This window comes from Aspergillus lucknowensis (assembly GCF_044049455.1).
Source record: "Aspergillus lucknowensis strain CBS 449.75 chromosome Unknown BJX67scaffold_55, whole genome shotgun sequence".
In the NCBI taxonomy this organism is placed as follows: Eukaryota; Fungi; Ascomycota; class Eurotiomycetes; order Eurotiales; family Aspergillaceae; genus Aspergillus; species Aspergillus lucknowensis.
Window position 1 is genome coordinate 1 of NW_027263599.1, and position 13,857 is coordinate 13,857.

Genomic DNA, 13,857 nt, shown 5'->3' on the forward strand with positions numbered 1-13,857 from the left:
TTGTATTTATAAGATCAGACGCCCCTTGCGCGTGCCAAGAAGTACGTAGCGTGCGCCCGAGATTTTTCAAGGTGCACATGACCTGTGTACTCGAAGATTCTGGAGAGCTCCAGCGGCGGTTTGCTGACTAAGTTGATGCCTGAGGCGAATGTCCTGGGAGCTTCTGGGAGCACCTCAGGTCAACGATCAACTCCACGCTGAGCCTCACTTTCAGTCGTCTTTCATTCAGATAACCCGCTTAAGACCGAGGTATTCCCTATTTGTAGGCTCGCGTATTTTTTCCGACGTTTATCTCAGCCGGTGCGGTTGTTTCGCTCCGATATATATATATCTGCGAGCTCTTGCCCAATGAGAACCTCGCCACAGGAGACGAACAGTTTTTGGATGCCGGATAATATGTCTCTGACAAAGGGACGTCGCTTCCCGAGAACTTTGGAACCGGGTATTTTGTATTTGAACGAGGTCTCTGCTTTGATAAAACTCTGTCATCTATATTAACTTAATATACATCAAGTGCAAGCTCTAATCTGCTCCAACAGAACTATAAGCATGCTCAGAATCGAACTTCATCAATCATCAGTCATAACACGGTCGAGACAGCGAGATCGAGGGGCGTCTGCTCATATTCCACCGTGCTTCGGTTGATGGCCCCCATGTTGACGCTGCGACGGCCAAAACTCTCTGAGACGACAGTTCGCTCGTCGTCGGTATCCGAATCAACCTCTTTTACGCCTGCAGATGGAATTTTCGTGCTCTCGAAAGCTTCTTGGGAGGCCTTGCGTCCGTCCTGAGAGCCCATGTCGAGAGCGCCCCGGGAAAGAAGAAGCTGAACAACATCCGCATGCCCGTTCTGCGCAGCATGCACCAGCGGCGTCCGTCCATACTCTTCCTTCGAGTTGATGTTAACCCTCCCGGTATCGAGAAGGAGGCGCACCACGTCCTTGTGACTCCCAGCGGTCGCGCAAGCCAAAGGTGTGACGGACTCGTTATCCTTCCTATCAGGATGAACCCTACGTATCCCTGTCTCTAGGAGCAGCCGGACCACAGGCTTGTGTCCTTCCTTCGCTGCATACCATAGCGGAGTCCGTCCGCTGCTATCTGGGTCATCGACATGGCGTCTCCCGAAGAGCTTGGCGAAGATACATTTGTGACGCGCCCTGTTGCTCAACAAAAGACGGACTGTCGACTCGTGTCCGTTCTCGGCTGCGAGTGACAGCGCGGACCGACCACAGGGAATGACGGCGTTCACGTCTGTGCCTTGTTCCGCTAGGAGCGTCGTGACGGCGCGGTCAAGTCCGAGGAACGACGCCTTCATCAACGGGGTCAGACACCGGATATGGCTATCCGTCATGCCGTTCTTGTACCAGAACCATCCGATGTCGTCGTCTCGGCGGAGGATGTCAAGCGCGTATCCGTGGATCGAGTCTTCGTCCCCGTCCTTATCCTTCTCATCCTTCTCGTCCTTCAGAATCTCCGCCCGACGGAGGTGGTAGTTCCAGCTCTGGATCGAGTATTGGAGGAACGGGAGCGTCGCAACCAGCGAGACGAAGTGATCCCAATTTTCCGAACATAGATCGATATCAATGGAGTGTAGATACTCGACACACGCCCTCGCAAATAACCTCTCCGATTCCCCAGGCGCTAAACACCCACCCCAATCAGAGACCCAGTACGGCCGCTCGTTCTTCCGAACGAGGAAATCCCTCGCGGCTGGGTGCGTGAGATGCACCCTGTCGTCAATGACCGTGACAAACAACCCACAGGTATTTCGAATCGCATGCCGGAAGCGATGAAGCGGTTCGACTCCACCACCTTTGCCGGTGTCGACCTTCTCGAATGCGGTAGCGAGCTCTTCGAGTCTTAAGGCCCATCTGGCCGCGACGATAAGATCAAAGAGAAGTCTAGCCCGGGCACGGTCCACGCATTTGTTCAGGATTAGGCAGTAATCGTCGCTGACGCGAGCGGGCAATTCGTTGATTGTCGCGCGCACCCCCTCGCGCGTGAGTGTGACGCTTTCTTCGAGACTGTCGAGGACGTGCATGACGGAGGTAGGTTCTGTTGTCGAAGGAGGTCGCGCTTGACGGCGAGATTGGCGACTCTGTGGCGGATGTAGCCTCGATTTCTCCTGCGATCTCTGGCCCTGGGCTTCATCTGCGCCGCGGATGTGGATGGATGGGTATTTGTTCTCAAGGACGCGGAAGCTCCGTTGCACCTGTGCGTACGGCCGGCTGGTTATGAGGATTTTCAGGTTCGGCGCTGGCGTGGCGGTGCTATGATATTCGGCGAGGACGTCCCAGAGGTTTTGGCCGCCGTAGCCATTGAGTATATGGACTGCGTCGAGGAGCAGTACGATCTCGTCGTGGTGCCGGCTCGCGATACCGAAGAGGATCTTGAAGAGCTCGCTGAATGACTCGTATAGATTGTTATCATCGTCGGCCTCGAACCTCCCAACCAGGGCCTCCGACATGAGGTGCGGCCGCTGCTCGAACAGCTGGTGAAGCACGCACGACATGGACCGCGCGATCAAGTTGCTCTGCCAGTCCTCGCGGAAGAAATAATAGCAGACAGCCCGTGACGGAGAGCGCAGGATATCGTCGGCCAGAAATCGAGTCAACACCGATTTTCCGGCAAATGGGTCTGCAGATACCCAGAGAAGACCGGTAGCGCTTTCACCTGCGACCCAGTCCTAGAAATAAGGGTGCTGGAGTAACCACTGGCAGGTGCCGTGGACCGGACGGGGGTGCAGACTCTTGCTGAATTGGTAGTCACTCTTGTTCAGCCTGCTCAGAATATCAAGTTTTCTAGGGTCTTTGGGTTGAAGAGTTTGTTCAATCGGAGAGAGAGTATCCATTGATCCATTAACTACCGAACACTACAACAACCGCTCCTTTACCTACCGATAGACCCAACGGGTCTAATGTAGGTCAATATCTCCTTGGCTACCGCGGCAGCCGCGGCAGCAGCGTACCCATCCCAGCTATTGTTCGTGTGCGCGTCGCAGTAATGAGCGATGCCTCGAATAATGATGCTAGGCAAACCCTGCAGACCGTGCGCCTCTGTATCCAGGCATACAGGACCTCCACACTCAGCAGCTAACTTGTCCCGTTTCCCTCCGTCTCGCACAATCCTGCTCCCCGATGCAATGAGACCGTAGAAGATCTGGGGCTGGCACGAGGGCCCCCGGGACAAGCGGGACACGGTTTGGTTTCTATCGCACTTTTTACAAGTGTGCTGTCCGTGAGGGTGATCGTAAGATGGGAGGAATAAAACGTCAGTCTCCGGCAATGGCTTGCGGTATTCCCCCAGATGGGGGTGTCTCTGCCAAAGACCACCGATGAATTCCTTGATTCGATTGTGCCTGATCCGATGATCGTGCTTCATTATTGTGCTAGCCGCCGCGAACTCCGGTGGCGCAGAGCAGATGTTACCGGGCTTGCGCTGAAATCCATGCAGGGTCTCCTTCCCGAAGTCGTATTTAACCACGCTGCCTGATGTTCCAGAAGGGTCACCGATGACCACATCGCCCAGGCGGATGTCATGAGAGGTGGACGGGATGCCCCCCGCGATACCGACTGAGAAAAGCAGCGTCACTGCAGGGAATGTGTAGAGAATATTCGTCGCTACCGTCGCGGTTGATATTTTTTCCTTGGGCTTTACCGGGCTCGAGGCAAGAACGACGTTATGTCTGCTGAGTGTGCCCAGAACATAGACGTTTCGGTCACGGCCGTCTTGGGGAAGTTTTTCGTGCTCCTCGTCGAGCATGCCGCGTGCAGCGTTTAGTTCAACCATGTGGGAGCAGATCAGGGCTACGGTGTAGCTCTCACGGCTCAAACGTCGTCTCCCACTCGGCGCCATATTGGAGAGAGAAAATGTAGACAGATGATTCGAGAGAAAAAAGAGAGGATCTTGAGAATGAAAGGAATCAGGAGAGAACAAGAGGAGAAGGAGCACCTTTATATCCTCAATCCAGCACTTCCGTACAGAGTCATGAGTTCGGCGGCAAGGTATCGTCCTCGTCTCCGTGCCTTTGGCGCCAACTAACGACAGCTGTTTGAGTACGCGCCGACCCTCCACCCTGATCCAACGAAAAACACAACCCCATTCGGCGAACCCTAATTAGATGAAACAAGTGGAAGCTTGGCTGGAGGTAAAAGTGAGCTCTAGCCTTTCGGCGGAGGAGCTGAGCGCTTAGCAGATTCAGCCTCATTTGCCCAAGGTGCTAGCGAGGGGGCTCGTGCATCTCGGTCGGCGGCACGGTTCTCTTACTTTTAGAACTTTTCGCAATCGACTGGCTGTCAGGAGTTCAAATTCGAGGTGTGGGTGTGACGTGGCGGGCAAAGTGGGAGGGCTGGGCTATCTATGATGCCGCAAGTCGAAGCGCCGGTCTGCCTCACAGGCTCGATACAGTCCTATCGCGTCCTGCTGGTCTGGGATTGTTGAAACGAGGACGGGTGAAACTCTTTTGCGTACGAGTCGTGGCTCCTCTGAATCTTTTTTTGTCTATCGACGGTGGCAATTATGGGGTCGTGGAATCATCATATTAAACCACCGAAAAAAGGCAACCCTTCGAGGAAGGACTAATCTAAGTGGTTAGACTGGTCGACACTGTCCTGTTTCAATCGCGCGTCAGCTCACAGCTACGTATTGCCCTAACTGCCCAGGAGTCGGCAAACCTCAAATAACGGCATCAAACGATTGCCGACCTCTGCTTCGAGATGGTCGTCCAAGTGCCACTCGGGCTCCCCTACCCCTCGCATGTGAGTGAGAACAGCCTGATAGTAGTGCCACCGCAGGCAGTCGTCACTCACTCGCTCGTTCGGCGCACAGTTTCTCGTTGTCGAGCTTAGGATCTTCCCACCAAGGCCGTGGATGTCTCGAGTGAAGCAGATGATCCGGTATCCCTTCTACAAGCAGTCAGTCAGTAGGAACGTATCACGAATTAAAACAAGGAACGTCCTTACGCCAGGGTTGATGGCAATTCGAAACGCATCAAAGATCGGATGGACATTGCCCGCCAGGAGCAGCCCATTCTGAACGGAAAAAAGCTTCTTCGGCTGGATGAATCGCTCGTCGGTGGTATCAGTGATCCACCGGTCAAAGCCCCCTTGTTCCTACTGCCGCAATTGCGAAACGGGGAAGATATGACAAGCACCCAACCCAACATTTCGTCGTCATCGCTGGCCCAGCCGGGAATGACACAATTGCGGTCTCGTCTGCGCACCCCGTTACGGAAACGCGTCTGGTTAGGATTCCCAGTTGTACCGACCAAAACAATTTCACCCTGATCACTGAGCAGTCACTGAGCACCAGGGTGAGCGACCCACTTGGCAGACATTATCTTGTGTATATACGCCTATACCATTAGGATAAATGTCTGGCACCAGTCCTTGCCGCATTTGTGCCATCACAAGGGATGTACCACGTGACTTTCCTACGGTATCTGTGAGCCACGGAGGTGAGAGCTACGGGGAGATTCAAATTACTAAACACTGAGGTAAGCAAGCAATCATCGGGATGAAAGCGGAAGAAGAGTCTGGGTTGCTAACTAGGGGGTCTATCTAGATATTTATACCTGCGAGGAGGCGAGCGATAGACCTTCATGATATCCCCTATTAGGAAAGAGCGATTGAATGAGTGAGGCGAATGAAGGAACGATTTAAGCGACATAAGCGATATTAGGAGGTGCTGGCGGAGCAATGACGCTGGCCGATCCTAATACAGTTGGTAGATTGAATTACTCCGTCACCGATATCAATGAACGTCGACAGCACACAATTGATAGTTCTTGGCACTTGGATCACCGTAGATCGTCGACCAAGATTCTACTACCAATCTACCCGCACATCTACTCGCTCAAAAAGAGGAGGATATATAAGAACACTCATTCATGTACTTGGCACTTCGCGATTAATCAATCTAAGATAATGGGACGTACAGTTCGTACTTGGATATCTTGTGGTATCGTATTCACGATTCAACCTGATAACAACGAAGGTAACTATCACCCATTTGGTATAACTCACAGTGATCCAGAGGCTCCGCGTAACGGTATGTAAGATAGAAAGAAATATAAATACAGAACGAGTGCCCTGATCCCTAAATAGAGCCTCAAATAGGCATAGCGCATCATACATTCGACGGCTAGCTTCCAGCTTTTTCCCATGGATGTCGCATTTATACATGCACGTTGCTTGTTTGTAAATGCTCGAAGTATAAAGGTTCAGGAATTTTGTACGTCTTCCGAACAACAAGCCAATTGAGAAGAGACAGGGCAACTGCAGCCATACCGACAACAGAGGCCCAGTTCATATTATCGTTGGTGACCGGGTAGCTGGAAGGGATGCAGAAAACAACAGTAGCAAGTAACATCCAACAGACAGCGAAGATGTTGATGACGAAGCCGAACTTACCCAAGCTGAAATACCGGGCTTTCGGCAGGCACTGCCGTTGTTGCATCAACAAGAGAACAATAGGAATTCCGTAGGAGAATAAGAAGCATATAACGGCTGATCCATATACTGCGTTCAGGACGTACGAAGGTGCGAACTCAAGTAGGTCGAATAGTACGCAGACGGTCGCGCAAAGCACAATTGCATTAAAAGGGAGTCGAGACTTTGTGTCGACATGTGCAACCCATCCAACGAAAGGAAAGCCTCCTGACTTCGCGAACGACCAGATAATTCGACTTGTGGCTGTGACAATGTTGTTTGCAGCTTGCGCGAATGTGGCGATAAATATGATGTCGACTGTAATCACCCAGCCTTTGTTGTTCCATGCATCCCAGCAGATCTGAAGGATTGGTTGACCGCCCAGAGGCTCAAGTAGATTTTCTGGCTGAACAATACAGAACATCATGACCACAACAATAACCAAGCCAGCAAGGTATGATAGGAGATATGAACCGATCATAACCTGGGGAATACGTCGCTGAGGATCTGGTAATTCTTCGGCCATGTGGGTAACGGAATCGGGAAGCGACACGGCGGCTGCACCTGGAAGCATACCCAAAAGAAAAACAAGTCCAGTTGAATCCCACCCGGTGTGGTTGACAATATCGATGAAGACCGTTGTACCCGATGACTTTGGATGTGCTTTGGCGAGCACAACAATGATAATGTAGAGAACCGAGCCGTTGATCCAGAACAGGTAGAACTTGCTCACAAGTGGATATATTCCGATGAGCACCGTGTTTATTGCAACGCTGATCAGGGACATACCCACTGCAAGCAAGAAAACATGCCAATTCTTAGGTACGTAGGAAGGGTTGATAATAACGCCACCTGCGACCACAAACTGTGAACTCAGTAAATAACCACCAGTTAACGAAAAGATCCAGCCCCAAATTGTCATTATGCCGTTCAGGTAGGTAAGAAATTTCTTCCACTTTGGTGGCGCGAGCACTGAAGTCCAGTAAGTTTGACCTACCGGCCAATGATTAGAGACACATGATGATCCTGCTTCGAGACTGACTTACCAGCAGCATGCGGGAACGACGATCCGAGTTCAGCAAAACTGAGGACCAGTAGGCCCTGACAGAAAACTGCCGCGAGGAAACACCAGAAGAAGAACGGACTTCCGCCAATACCGAGCGTAAACTGCATGAAACCGCAGATCGAGAGCGGAGCAGCACTCGTGGTATACTGAACGCCGAGCATAACCCAGAGATTGAAGCGCCTATCGTCCAGCTCAGTGATGGCATGTTGTTCACCCATTCCGGTTGTAGAGACCGTCTCAAGCGGAAACCCGCCCTTGACACCATCGATTGCGAGCTTCCCACTGTCACCGGTTTGGTCGCTGGGGCTAGTACTTGGTGCCGCCATAACTCGTTGTTCGAGCTGGCAAAAAGATCTGTGCCTAGATAAATGTAAGTATACGAGTGCGCGAGTGAATATTTAAATGTTTGGCTGCAGCGCCTCGATACTCTCGGACACCCCAGCCCGCATTTTGCGGGGACACAGTCCAGTTCGGCGTTTCCGAAGGGCTTTGGTGGATATGTTAAAGTTTATGGCAAGCTATCCGTCACACGACCGCCCGAATTTGGGCCTGGCCCCAGATTTTGGGGTGCTCTTTATCATTCACGATACGTGTTCCGTTAGATAGAGCAATGATGCCCAGTCTCGTGTTCTAGATATAAAAAACTAGTTGTCATCTTAAATTGGGGAGTTCTTGTGACGGGACCCCATCGTTGCAAATGCCAATAACAAGATGTCCATTTGGACCAAGGTGGAATCGAAATCCCCATTTTGAAGACCATAGACGACGCCAATGGCGTTCCTTCGGAGCATAAACAGTAATAAGTGGGGGAAGGCTCTGTTATCGGAGATTATATACGCCAGCACAGGTCAAGCGTGACTTCGGTTATGCATTTTCAATAGCCTTGGAGAAGCGCCTGGGTAGGAATTTCGGACTTTCCGACGATCACGGTCGGTGACATTCCCGCTCAGTCCTGGACCGTAGGCGCTGCTAATTCGAAGTCAAACTGCATGTAGGCCTATGAGGGAACATGGATGCTGGCATTTCGTTAGCCATCTGTGAGGCGCGTCGATGGGCAAGTGGCGAAATGCGGAGTCAATACTAAATGAAGAAGTGCATCAGAGCTATTTCTCCTCTACGTCCTTCAGAAGTGACGCCACAAAATTCCCGATACCCCACGATCACCTGAAGAGTCAATGAATGTAGCAACACGGAAGTTCCGAAGTATTCTGCCAATATAAGAATGCATATAACCGTTCGTGTGCTGCCTGTTTCTCTAGCATTGTACGGAACAATGATGACACCTCTACTATCCTGGCAGCGCGCGACTGGCTACACTATCCCGGTCGCTGCGATTGTTTTTGCTCTCGTGTATTTCGTGAGCCGGTGTGTATACAGACTGGTTTTGTCGCCATTGTGTCGCTTTCCTGGACCCTTTTGGGCGAAGGTCACAGACCTGTGGCACGCTAAGCTGATCAAGACTGGTAAAGAATTTTCTGCATTATATGAGCTTCATGACCGATACGGGCCGGTCGTGCGTATCGGGCCTTCCAAATTGTATGTACTCAACCGAATTCTTCAGTGCCACAACTGACTGTAAATAGGAGCGTGACGGACGCTACAGCTCTTCGAACCATCTACAAAGTGGGAGCGCCATTCCCCAAGACTGACTATTATGCACCATTTCAAACCCCAGGAGTCGGAGTGGACATTTTCTCGGAGAGAAATGAAGCCGTCCACGGCAAATTCAAGAGACAGTTTGCGCAGATCTACAGTGCATCGGGCGTGAAAGATTTGGATGCAAATATTGACAATTCAATTCAGCGATTTATTTGTCACCTTCAAAACCAAGGAGCAGAGAATATAAACTTGGGGAAATGGGTGGAAAGACTCCTTTTCGGTATGCACGCTATATCCTAAACCCCAACTGCATAACTGATATACAGCAGACTGCATGTGTGATTTTCATTTTGGCCAAAACCTGGCGTATCTGGATCATGATCCCGAAGATGGAGTTTTTGAAGAGGTGGACAGGTTTGTCTGCCAGGCTCACCTTTCTGGGATGGCTCCCGGATGGCAAATGGTGATAAACGCTGCGCAGCTCATATTACAGAGGTTGTCCCCTGGCAACACAGTCAATCTTATCAGCCGCAGCATTGAAAAATTTTTCAAAGGCTCTGTTGGTCCATGTAACGACAATCCAACAACTGTATACCCGAACATTGCCTCGCGACTGGTCCAAGCACAGTCGGCCAAGAACACAGGAGGACTACAGGATGCTGAAGTAGTCCATCTCATTCAGTTTGGATTGACTGCTGGGACGACCGATGGCGGCACTTGGTTAAACTCAGTGTTCTATCACTTGATGCACAACCGCGACAAACTCGACAAACTAGTCGAGGAGCTACGAGAAAAGTTTCAACTCGGCGAAATCGGAGCCATCTGCACGGCACAGCAATCTGCAACATGCACTTACCTCGACGCGGTTCTACAGGAGTCTCTACGTATGTTCCCGTCTCTAGGGGGCATTTTACCCCGTGAGACGCCAAGCGGTGGCCTTGACATACTCGGCCATCATGTTCCTGCAGGGGTATGTTGGCCAGTCCCGGATTTTAGCAATTCCAATGTCTGACCTCTTCTCCTGCATAGTTCACTGTTGGCGCTCCAGCCTTTGCGATCCATCGAATGGCAGATATTTTTGGGCCTGAGCCATTTTCTTTCAAGCCGGAAAGATGGCTAGAGGTGCCACGGCCACCAGATATGTGTATGCCAGCCCAAAACGGCCATGTCGCCTGAAAGCTGATCCTTGGCGCAGCTCGATTTTCCATGGGGTTCGGACTAGGTTCCAGGACATGTCTGGGGAAAAGTAAGGGAACCGCTTCATACTGTACCCGAAATGCTGATCTGACCAACGAACAGACCTGTCCTGGATGATGATGAGAAAGGTATGATAGCCAATTGTTTGTCGTCACTGCTGAGAGTGTTAACCGTCGTTGTCAGATCGTGCCTTCGGTTGTTCTTGCTTTGGACTTCGAGCCCCCTAAGCCTGCAATCGACTGGGACGTTGTTTCCGGGTAAGTGTCAATATACGTCAACATTCATGCTAAAATACTGAATGGCCGACCAGGGCAGGTATCCATCAGCATGGCTTTTATGCAAGAGTGAAGAGGCGGGAACTAAACTAGGAGATATATGCAACACATCATATCGCTGTTGGAGGAGAGCGGTGCAAACACGGTGTTTCGTGGTCACAAGACTACTTTGTCGCATTCTGGATCGGCAATTTGTTCAAGAAGCATAAAATGAAACCGTAACACATCCTTAAGATGCTTCTACAAACCCATCACTTGAAGATTCCAGGATGCTGGTCGAGCATGCTCCATCATGGCATTGGGTGCCAACTGCGAATGATTGCCCATCAATTGCTGGTTAATCAGAGGCTTTTACGGAGGTCGTCCACCAGTGATCCAGAGACCACAGCTGGTAATTGCTACTATGGCTAGGCCCGCACTCTTGGGCCACGCCGAAGCTTTCGGGATCAGCCTAAAATGTAGAGACAACCATCGTAGTTTAGGCGCTCTGGTGCGGTTGAGACATGTGGAAGAATGTGGCCGTGGTTGGCTGCTCACTCAGACCATGCCGGAGAATAGCTTCGGCTGCTAACCTCGTATAAAAGCCGTTCTGACGAGGAAGGAGGTGCCGCTGATGCCCTCGAGAAACGAAGTCTTTCCTACAGACTGATCGCCACAAACTACCAACTGTGGGAGTGAGATATGGTCGCAAATCCCATGAACGTGAAGACGATCAATCTGCGCAAAATTGTCGTCTGCAGAGGATTGAACTTTTTGGGATATATCCAACGGTTTATATGTCCTTCATTTGCAGGGGAATGAACCCTACTTGGTTTCCACGGCGAAACTCGCATGAAGATCGGAAATGTGACTGAGTCTTGGACACGTCTATGAGTATCGGTTCGCTCACCAGGTATACTAGTCGTTTTCTTTGCTTCCAAAAAGCTGAATACGACTTAGATCAGGATGCGCTTGAGACTGTGCCGCAGAGAGCGTGGTCTGTCTAATTTAGCGGATGGGGGAGCCTGGCGTCGATAATGGTCTCACTCGTTTTGGTAGTACTCTCGCTCTTCTTCCAAGGTCTTGACATCACTGCGTCAGCTGGTCTCCTGGACCTTCTTCACTGTAGGGCTGATACTGATTTAGGATCCTGAGCTACTGATATTTCAAAAATACGCAGTAGCTGGCCCTTACGGAAGTTGGAACGGTGTTGGTTCATGATCTCTAGTACATCTTGTGATCCATAAAGCCCTAACAATTATGGCGAAAGCATGTCAAATTCAGAGAAATAAGGAGAAGATGAGGCCGATAAGGGGGGACGATAAGGAGAATCTTGAAGCCGAAGACGCCATAGTAGAGGAGCTATCTCGTTCAAAAGGGCGGCTCAAAAGGATCGTCTATGCGAACTGGGTGAAAGCGACGTAACAAGAGCTAGAGGAGGGCACGGTGAGGATGAAAGCCATGGATAGCCTCATTAGTTCGCAAAGATTTGACTTTATAGTCCTGTTTGTACAAGATCGTTCACCTTAAACGTGCCTTGCTGCAATTGCTGGAAGACTTGTTCCGGATCATAGACCCTAGCCACCTCTGACAGAAACTGCGCACTTTTACTGCCGTAACTGCCCACCACGTCCTGGAACCGGCCAGCATAGTTTGCGAAGAGAAAAGGGTGGTATAGGTTCCGTTTCTCTGCCTCCGCCCTGATCTTCCTTAGCAGGCATTGCTGAGTGGCAATAACTTCGTCATCATAGCGCTCATCTGTAGTGCTGAACGCAATCATGAGAGAAATAAGAGGTCCATCTTCCTTCCCTATGCCATACAAATTATTTGGGGGATCAAAGGCGCGAGGAAGAGCGTGATACTCCATGGTTCCCTTGGCAAACTCCGATATAGTCGAGGCCTCCTTGACAAATGTATCAAACACGAAGTCAAGCAGGTCTTTGTCTAACTTGACTGTGAGTGTGGACACGGCTTGGCGGTCTCCGTGTCCGTGCTGAAGCTCGGCAATGTCCTCTGCAAGTGTTGTATAATGTGTCAGACCAAGTGATGTCTGAATAGCTGGCACTTTTCTAAGATTGTCGAACATAGGCAAGTCCATAATAGGCTCTGTGTACGCCAGGTACTGGATCACCACTAAGGGCCCCGCGCCGTAAGTGAAAATGATGATAGTGTGGCCTTTAGGATCGTCGTCAAGCTTCGGAATAAAATCAGCGTAGGCAGCGATGGCATGTTTCGCGTGGATGCCTTCAATCACCCTCCGACCGCCCCACATTCCGCGGTATGGGATCACGTCTAGTTCGAAGGCCGTAATAATGCCAAGGTTGGAGCCTCCGCCCTGTAGGGCTTGGAAGAGGTTCGGTTCGCTATCAGGACTTGCAGTAACAACCGAGCCATTACCGAGAATGACCTCGAATGAGCGAACATGATCGACACCCCAGCCGAGTCGGGCTGCGAAGAACGATATACCACCTATGTAGAGCGTTAGTCCCGCATGTGAACCATAACATAATCTCGTACCTCCAACCAAGAAACCTCCAACTCCAACTCCGGCAGACCTTCCGCCGACCGCTATCAATCCCTCTTTCTGGAGTGTGTCATACACAGCTCCCCAGGTGCAACCCGGACCGACGGTAACAGTCTTCTTGTCCTGGCTCAAGGAAATTTTGTTCAGCTTGACCAAGTCAAATTGAATACCTCCATCAAGACAAGACTGTCCGGCAAAGTGCCCATGGCCGCCACTCTTTACGCCGAAGTAGCAATTTGCTTTGGTGCAAATAGCGATCCCTCGCGCGAGATCTTCTGCAGTATGAGGTTGAAAGAAGAGCCTGGGCTTTAGATCTTTTTGGTTTCCAGACCAGTAGCTTGCTTGAATAGCTTTGTATCCGAGACCTCCCTCTTCAAACGTTTGCGCAGGGAACTGGCTGGCCAGCTCTTTAGCCTTGAATTGATGTTAGCTAAGCCCAGACTTCATTATGCGTGGTGGAGTATGGACCGGACGTACAGCACCATCTGTTGCCCCCGGTGAGCACATGTTGATCGGTAAGTTCGGAGCTCGATATCTTCTAAACTGCAAATGATGGCGGAGTTTACACACGGCGAAAACTCATAAGATGTTCATAAGCCTAGCTTGCCTAGCAGACTGTAATTCCCAGTACGACTAAATGCCGAACTGAATAGTTTTGGAGATCAGATTGCACAAACTTCTGAGATTGTTCAAGCGCAGATAAGACAAGCATCGGCAGAGAAAGTGTATCTTGTCATCGAATGACGCTCTATCCTGCTCTTATAGAAATCCAGACGTTCTTCAGCGCCG

At 50.7% G+C, this 13,857-nt stretch overlaps 4 protein-coding genes across 4 annotated transcripts; 1 reads left to right on the forward strand and 3 right to left on the reverse strand.

Moving 5' to 3' along the window:
* Positions 1-580: 580 nt before the first annotated feature.
* Positions 581-3,855, reverse strand: BJX67DRAFT_384905 (uncharacterized protein; the record flags this gene model as incomplete). The annotated part of the gene is made up of 2 exons (XM_071033748.1): positions 581-2,673; positions 2,898-3,855. 2 exons carry the CDS (start codon positions 3,853-3,855, stop codon positions 581-583), a joined length of 3,051 nt encoding a protein of 1,016 aa, XP_070882134.1.
* A 2,260-nt stretch (positions 3,856-6,115) lies between these two features.
* BJX67DRAFT_266221 (amino acid/polyamine transporter I) lies at positions 6,116-7,919 on the reverse strand. Its single transcript, XM_071026431.1, has 2 exons — positions 7,475-7,919; positions 6,116-7,421 (listed from the first exon to the last, which is right to left on the reverse strand). The coding sequence occupies exons 1-2, from the start codon at positions 7,818-7,820 to the stop codon at positions 6,175-6,177; spliced, it is 1,593 nt and encodes a 530-aa protein (XP_070882135.1). The 5' UTR covers positions 7,821-7,919; the 3' UTR covers positions 6,116-6,174.
* Positions 7,920-8,770: 851 nt separating this feature from the next.
* Positions 8,771-10,658, forward strand: BJX67DRAFT_384907 (cytochrome P450; the record flags this gene model as incomplete). The annotated part of the gene is made up of 8 exons (XM_071033749.1): positions 8,771-9,030; positions 9,078-9,373; positions 9,423-10,063; positions 10,123-10,237; positions 10,289-10,339; positions 10,393-10,418; positions 10,474-10,547; positions 10,601-10,658. 8 exons carry the CDS (start codon positions 8,771-8,773, stop codon positions 10,656-10,658), a joined length of 1,521 nt encoding a protein of 506 aa, XP_070882136.1.
* A 1,081-nt stretch (positions 10,659-11,739) lies between these two features.
* On the reverse strand, positions 11,740-13,847 carry BJX67DRAFT_266268 (FAD-binding oxidoreductase). Its single transcript, XM_071026433.1, has 3 exons — positions 13,546-13,847; positions 13,062-13,482; positions 11,740-13,013 (listed from the first exon to the last, which is right to left on the reverse strand). The coding sequence occupies exons 1-3, from the start codon at positions 13,573-13,575 to the stop codon at positions 12,040-12,042; spliced, it is 1,425 nt and encodes a 474-aa protein (XP_070882137.1). The 5' UTR covers positions 13,576-13,847; the 3' UTR covers positions 11,740-12,039.
* Positions 13,848-13,857: the final 10 nt, after the last annotated feature.